Raw genomic sequence first — 7,110 nt, forward strand, 5'->3', positions numbered from 1 at the left:
ATTAATTAGAATATTAATATTTGAGATTATTTTAATTTAATTAATTAATTTTCATATTAAAATATTTTAATTTAATTAATTAGTTGTCATGTTTTTAGTATCTCACTCTATTGTTGATTATTAGAAGAGAGAATAGTATTGTAATACATATAGTAGTGATGAATCGTTAAAATAATAGGAAAACCATTGGAAATAAACTAATCCTTCTTGAAACCTTTGCAAAAAATAAAATAATGAAAAGGTCAATGCTATTAGGCCTAAGATTTCTTTGATTTGCTTCTATGCTACATTTCACATTATAATGATGGAAAGGTAAGAATGCTTAATGGGACATATATACCTAAATGAGTGTGAGTATTACTTGGCTATCTTGATGTGCATGTGTGTGTATATATGTGATTCACAAAAGAGTGATAATGTTGCGTGAACAAATTAATGGTGATATGGTGAGTGGACTTGGTGTGATAGTGATAGTCAACTCTCTGTGAACCAAGTGAATTATTGTTAGAAAAAGTCTAGGGGCCAGCAACTTTTCTAAATTCTGACCAGCATGTAACCAGCAAGGAAAAGTGAGTCATTGGATGAAATCCCACACCAATCTCACACCATTAAAACCATCATTGATGACTATTTGATGGCTACAAATATCAAAAGTTGCTGGCCTCTAGCACTCCTCTTATTGTTATATACGTAGTCTCTTATTATTGATGTGTACACCAAATCAAAGAAAATGTTATCCCTTTGTTCATTTTTGGTATCCTTTCTACTGCTGCTGGGGATCTTCTTAAACATTTTGGATGTTATTGTTATTATTGATTACCTCGCCGGGTGGAATACCAAGGTGGCAATTGATGCAGACAAAAGAATGTGTTCATCCCGGTGGTGTGGGAGGCATGAGATAAGGTACCCTTTCAGGCTGAATAATAGTAGTCCAAGCCATTGTGGTGATCACAGGTACACCCTCTCCTGCGAGAATGATAACCAACTCTTTCTCTATCTCACATCAATCAAGTTCCAAGTACAGTCAATTAACTACAACAACTACACAATCCGACTAGTAGATTCCAATGTTGCGCTGCATACCCATAATAATCACTCTTCTCTCCTTCCTTATTCTTTAACCTCCTCTAGTTTCAGCAGTGCCAAAGATGAACCATATAATGATCGGTTCTATAACCAGCATCATTTAGTTGATGTTATTAGATTGACAAAGCAGATGGTATATTTGATGAGGTGCCCACCATATGGAGTAAAATCTTCTTCTGCTGCTGCAACTTGCATGAATGGATCTTATGCGCTTGGGAGTACATTATTCTATGTCAGTGATATTGATAAAAGTCTCCAGGATTTGGTGTTCGGAGACTCGTGTCATATAGAGTGGATGTATCTGATTTCATGGCCTGTTGAAATCAAACACAGAAATAATTCATGCACAGACATCCATCGTATGCTGCTCTACGGGTTTGAACTTTCTTGGTTGAAAGTATATTGCAAGTATGAGGCCATCCTCAGTGATAGTAACAAAGTCATTTGTTATGATAAGCCTTCACTACTTATACATACAAGTTGTAAGTGTATATCTACTAATTTAACTACCTATTCAATATTCATATATCGTACACTTGTGTCTTTCTAGGGTATCTGTACCTTAATTTATGACTATTATTTAAAACTTGTTTTCAATTTTTTTATTTTTTTTTTAATTTTAAAAGTAATTAATTTTAGTTTGGATTATAGATTATTATTTTTCAGGAATTTGAATTCATTTATTTTAAAAAAAGATATAAATTTTTTATATTAGAATTGTAGAAATCTACATCTTTGTTGTTTTTATTATTTGTAAATAATTAAAAGAAAAAGTTAAAAAAAATGAATTCAAATAAAAATATCAAAAATATAATATAAAATTGTGAATTAACTTTATAATTATGATATATTTAAATATACTTAGTAAAAAGATGTTGTGTCAAATTTAAATTTATTTAAAGCCGTTTTCAACAATTTATATGAGAGAAATTAAGAAATGAAATGATAATAGTAATAAGAGTTGTATATGCAATATGATTAGTAAATAGACCAAATAATATAATAAAAAGAGTCTTATACAATATATATAAAATAAATAATGTGAAATTTAAATATTTATAATTAAAACTTCTTATAATTATGATTATTATGACACTTTATGTATATATATTTATTGTATTTAATTAATCATTTATGTTTCAGTTGAATAATAATAGGTAAGTTTTTATAATTTTTTTTAAAATGATTCACTGACTCTCATATGTCATCATGTATTTAGAAGTACTGATGTGATATTATTAAAAAAAAATAAAGAAAAAGTCTTACGAATCAATATTTTTATTAAAATCTAATCAACATTTAACTATTAAAAAATGTATAATTTTATATTATTAAATATAATTTTATATCATTAAAAATACCAATAATAATTAATTAATATTTATAAATTAAAAATGTACGAGTTCTTTAACATTACTGAAAAATAAAATACTAAAACTCATTGCATAAAAAATTAATATCACTTTTATAGATTATAAATAAATAATTACTAATTCTATAATCTTATGAAGTACCACAAGAATTCTTTTTTGTATAAGTTTTTTTTTAGTTGTCGACTTGTCGTTGAACATTCCCTTTCTAATTCTCTTCTTCTACATTTCTAAGAAACAAAAAATATTTTACTATTCCTTAATGTTATAATAAACTGTTAACAATTATGTTGATATAATGATGAAAGAAAGAGAAACTTTGTATTTGTATTTATTGTTTATTTATTTATTAAAAAATGTAAAAAAAAAAAATATGAGAGCAATGTGTTCTTTTTAAACTTAATTTTCCTTTTGAATCCTAGGTAGATAATTTTGACATCTAATATGTAACTACATATTACATATGTGTTTTTAACGTAATTAAATTCTTAAATTAATGCTTAATTTGATAGAATTTTCTGAAGAAATGGTTATACTTTTCTAAAAAGCAAACATTATGTTATTAAGATCTTTTAATACAATATTTTATTCATTTAAATTATGTAATGACTATTATTTTCTTGTGTACATGGCATTATTCATTATTCATTATTCATTATTCTTGATATGACTATTAAAATTATATCAAAATTATTCATTATTCTTGATATGATTATATACGACTTTTATAGATGTGAAAAATATGAGATTGGCATTATGACAGTTAAGTTTATATAATATTATAAAGATGACTATATAAATAGATGTCATCTTTTATATTATAATAAAATAAATTTAATATTGATATAATATATTTATGTATTTAAAAACTTAGCTGTCATTAATTTATTATAACACTAATTTGATATCTTTTATATAATTTTCATAAAATGAAATTTGCTCAACCTTTGATATGAACTAATATCTTCTATAATATAGTTTTCTATATAAGTGAAGAATTTAATATGAGAAATTAACATCGAAGAATTTAATGTAAAAAATTATAAAATTGATGGTAGATGTATTATATAGATATTATTTTCTATTATATTATAAATATAGTTTATATTTACAGAAAGAAAAAGTCTAGACGGTCAGTAAATTTTGTGGTTTTTAGTCATCAATTAGCTATCAATGATATTTTTAATGGTGTGAGATTGTATCTAATAGTGTAAAATCATTCAATTTCCTTTTGATGGTTAAGTGCTGACCAAAATTTAACAAAAATGCTAGCTTACTATAATACTAATTTAATATGTTCCCTGTTTGTTTATTGCAGTCCTGTACTCAATGTATGTTGAGGCTCTAATGTATGGAACGGGTAAGCCTTGTCTTTTCCTTTGCGCTACGTACTTATTTTATTTCGGATTGAAATCTATGGATAGGTCTACGATGATGACATTATGGAATTTATGATTTCTCTACTCTTCCCATCTCCTTTACAGTTTTATTTATTCTTGCCAAATTTGCACTTGGAGCTCCATGCATCATTATCTTCTGCATATATAAATGGAGACGAAGGCATTTATCCATATATGACAATATCGAAGATTTTCTGCGAAGTGACAACAACATCATACCAATTAGATACTCCTACAAAGAAATCAGGAACATAACTGAAAAGTTCAAGACTAAACTAGGAAATGGAGGCTATGGCTCTGTCTTCCAAGGAAAACTTCGAAGCGGTCGTCTAGCAGCTGTTAAGGTATTGAATGAGGCCAAATCCAATGGCCAAGAATTCATCAATGAAGTTGCTACTATTGGAAGAATTCACCATGTTAATGTGGTGCAACTCATTGGTTTTTGTGTGGAAGGATCAACGCGTTGTTTGGTATATGAGTTGATGCAGAATGGCTCTTTAGAAAAATACATATTTTCACCTCAAGATAGTGCTTCCTTAAGTTGTGAAAAACTCTATACCATTTCCCTTGGAGTGGCACGTGGTATTGAATACTTGCATAATGGGTGTGACATGAAAATTCTGCACTTTGACATCAAACCTCACAACATTCTTTTGGATGAAAACTTCAATCCAAAAGTCTCTGACTTTGGACTTGCAAGGCTATCTCCCACTGATAAAAGCATTGTGTCTCTGACTGCAGCAAGAGGAACCATAGGGTACATGGCTCCTGAGCTCTTCTACAGAAATGTTGGCGCAATCTCGTACAAAGCTGATGTCTATAGCTTTGGGATGTTGTTAATGGAGATGGCTAGTAGAAGGAAGAATTTGAATGCACAGATTGAAAATTCCAGCCAGATATATTTTCCCTTTTGGGTTTATGATGAATTGCAGGATGGAAGGAAAATAACAATAGAAAATGACACAGATGAAGAGATGAAGTTGGCAAAAAGAATGATGATTGTGGCATTGTGGTGTATACAAACAAGGCCTAATGATCGACCTTCAATGAAGAGAGTTGTGGAGATGCTAGAACAAGACGATGACTTAGAAATGCCTTCAAAACCATACTTCTACCCACTTGATGCACCCACAGAAGACAATGTTGAACATACCACAACTCATAACAGTTCATCACTTTCCTCTGACATCTCGTCAGTTAGTGATTCAAAGGAATAGAAATAATCGGTTTGGACTCTACTTTGATATAATGTTGCATGCTCTGTATCTAGCTAGCTTATGTCTTTGGCTATGTTGTGTATATTAGTATTTATGATGCAATTAATTCGTTCCTATGTGGTCTATATGTATAAAAAATTGGTTTTACTAAGAGTGACATTATTATTTTTCTAATAATTAAGATGAATTCTCTTATCTACTAATGTATAAAAAATTGGTTTTACACTCTTTAGTCCACAACTTGATTAAACTAATTAACAATCAAAAGCCACCATCCAAAAATTGATTACTATGCTAAATGAATGAGGGAGAAATGGTCTTCATCTTCTTAGCTTCTTCATGATCACGACTTGAATGGCTATGTTTAGCTGAAAAACAAAAAGCATCACGTCTAAGCAAAGGGAAAAAAAATAAAAGAAAACAAAAAGTTACGCGCATTACTTGTGGAAAATTAGTGAATGGACAGTGATTGCGATATTCATATCAATCTTTTGTGCTTGGAGCACATCATACGAGTATAATGAAAGAAAATTTTCCTATAAGACAAAGGTAAACATTACAAGTTAATGAAAGTATTATAAGTTAATTAAGTGCCTAGAATGTGCAAAGAACATTATTGTTTAAGGAAGGTCCCATGAATTAGACGTGTATAGTGACTAGTGAAACGAATATTTGATGAATCCATTGCAAAGAGAGTGAGTGGACTTGGGAGAGTGATGATCAAAATAAACGAACAATAGAGAGTGAGTTCAAACGAATATATATCACATTTTTTCGTTATTTTTTTTTAGGACCACCATTACTTATTTTGCAATTTTCTTTCCTCGTTTTCATGAAATTATAGTAGAATCTTAATTTAATTCTTAAAATTTTTTTATATTACGATTTTAAATGAGTCGATTAATTTTACAAAATTTATAATAGTTCTAACAATTTTACTATTTAAATCTTATTGAAATCTTACATTTTATGTATATTTAATTCACTTTTTCGATTTCACATCAAATTTTGATTTTTCACTAGGGCTACACATGAATCGGATCGAATCAGATATAACCTAAAATTATATCCGATCCGCACTGCACTCATCAGATTGGATTGAATATGTTATCCGTATTTTTTCAGGCCGTGTAACATCTCAAGATTTTTTTTAGAACATTTTACATATGCTCTCTAATTTTATCAAAATATCTAAACTACCCTTTACCCCTTTTCTAAACCCTAACCCTCTATTAACACACACACCCTGCTGAGAATAAAACTACCCCTTTTCTCCACCTTACTTGTTGGCATTGTTGTTTTTTATCTCTCTCTCTCTCTGAAATGGATGTTGCAAGCTGGAGCACGTCCTTGTCAAAGTCTGATTTTTGTTTTATGGGTGACTAGTGAGTAGATTTTGTGACACTGAATTCTTATTATCCTTTCAACCTTTAAGTTTTTATTTTTTAAAATAATTTATTAAAACGAATAATTTTTAAAATATGACTTACAACTCCTGCAATGTGAACCTTTTACAGCCAAAATAATCTATCTTAAGACACTAAAAACTTTTATAACTTATATAGTGCAAAAATATATGGTGTGATTCGATGGGCAAACTAAAGTCTAGATATATAGTTATCTGTTGAGGTAGAATTAATTTTGGTATATTAATATAATGACAAATATTATATTAGAATAAAAGTTTAAGTGTGATTTAATATGTGTGTTAGTATTACAGACTTGATACTTGATAATACATTTTTCAGCTCATCTTATTGTTGTTTCAGCAAATTTTCACAATACAAAAATTAAAACATTAATCCAATGCATATAAAGACAAAAATCAAAATCAAGATATAAAGAGAGAAGGTTTTGCATTCGCTAAGAGAGAAAGAAAAAAAAAATAAATGGGACATTTGACAACATTATAATGAACAAGAAACAACAAAGATAGAAAAATAACAACACTAAAGACAACAAAAAATCAAACAGCAGAAGATCAAAAATCAGAAGTTGGTAGAACAAAAATAAAATGTATGAACAATAGAGATTAGT

The 7,110-nt window shown here is 28.7% G+C and overlaps 1 protein-coding gene across 1 annotated transcript; it reads left to right on the plus strand.

The window, feature by feature from the left end:
* Positions 1-363: 363 nt before the first annotated feature.
* Positions 364-5,268, plus strand: LOC112767426 (LEAF RUST 10 DISEASE-RESISTANCE LOCUS RECEPTOR-LIKE PROTEIN KINASE-like 2.1). The gene is made up of 3 exons (XM_025813285.3): positions 364-1,568; positions 3,775-3,816; positions 3,941-5,268. The coding sequence occupies exons 1-3, from the start codon at positions 731-733 to the stop codon at positions 5,071-5,073; spliced, it is 2,013 nt and encodes a 670-aa protein (XP_025669070.2). The 5' UTR covers positions 364-730; the 3' UTR covers positions 5,074-5,268.
* Positions 5,269-7,110: the final 1,842 nt, after the last annotated feature.

The sequence above is a fragment of the Arachis hypogaea genome, chromosome 17, assembly GCF_003086295.3.
Source record: "Arachis hypogaea cultivar Tifrunner chromosome 17, arahy.Tifrunner.gnm2.J5K5, whole genome shotgun sequence".
NCBI classification, from domain to species: domain Eukaryota; kingdom Viridiplantae; phylum Streptophyta; class Magnoliopsida; order Fabales; family Fabaceae; genus Arachis; species Arachis hypogaea.

Coding starts and splice junctions, on each gene's coding strand:
- LOC112767426 (XM_025813285.3), top strand. CDS start 731: ATGTTATCCCTTTGTTCATTTTTGGTATCCTTTCTACTGCTGCTGGGG. Junction 1,569..3,774: donor ACTACTTATACATACAAGTT/GTAAGTGTATAT, acceptor TGTTTATTGCAG/TCCTGTACTCAATGTATGTT. Junction 3,817..3,940: donor GGCTCTAATGTATGGAACGG/GTAAGCCTTGTC, acceptor TCTCCTTTACAG/TTTTATTTATTCTTGCCAAA.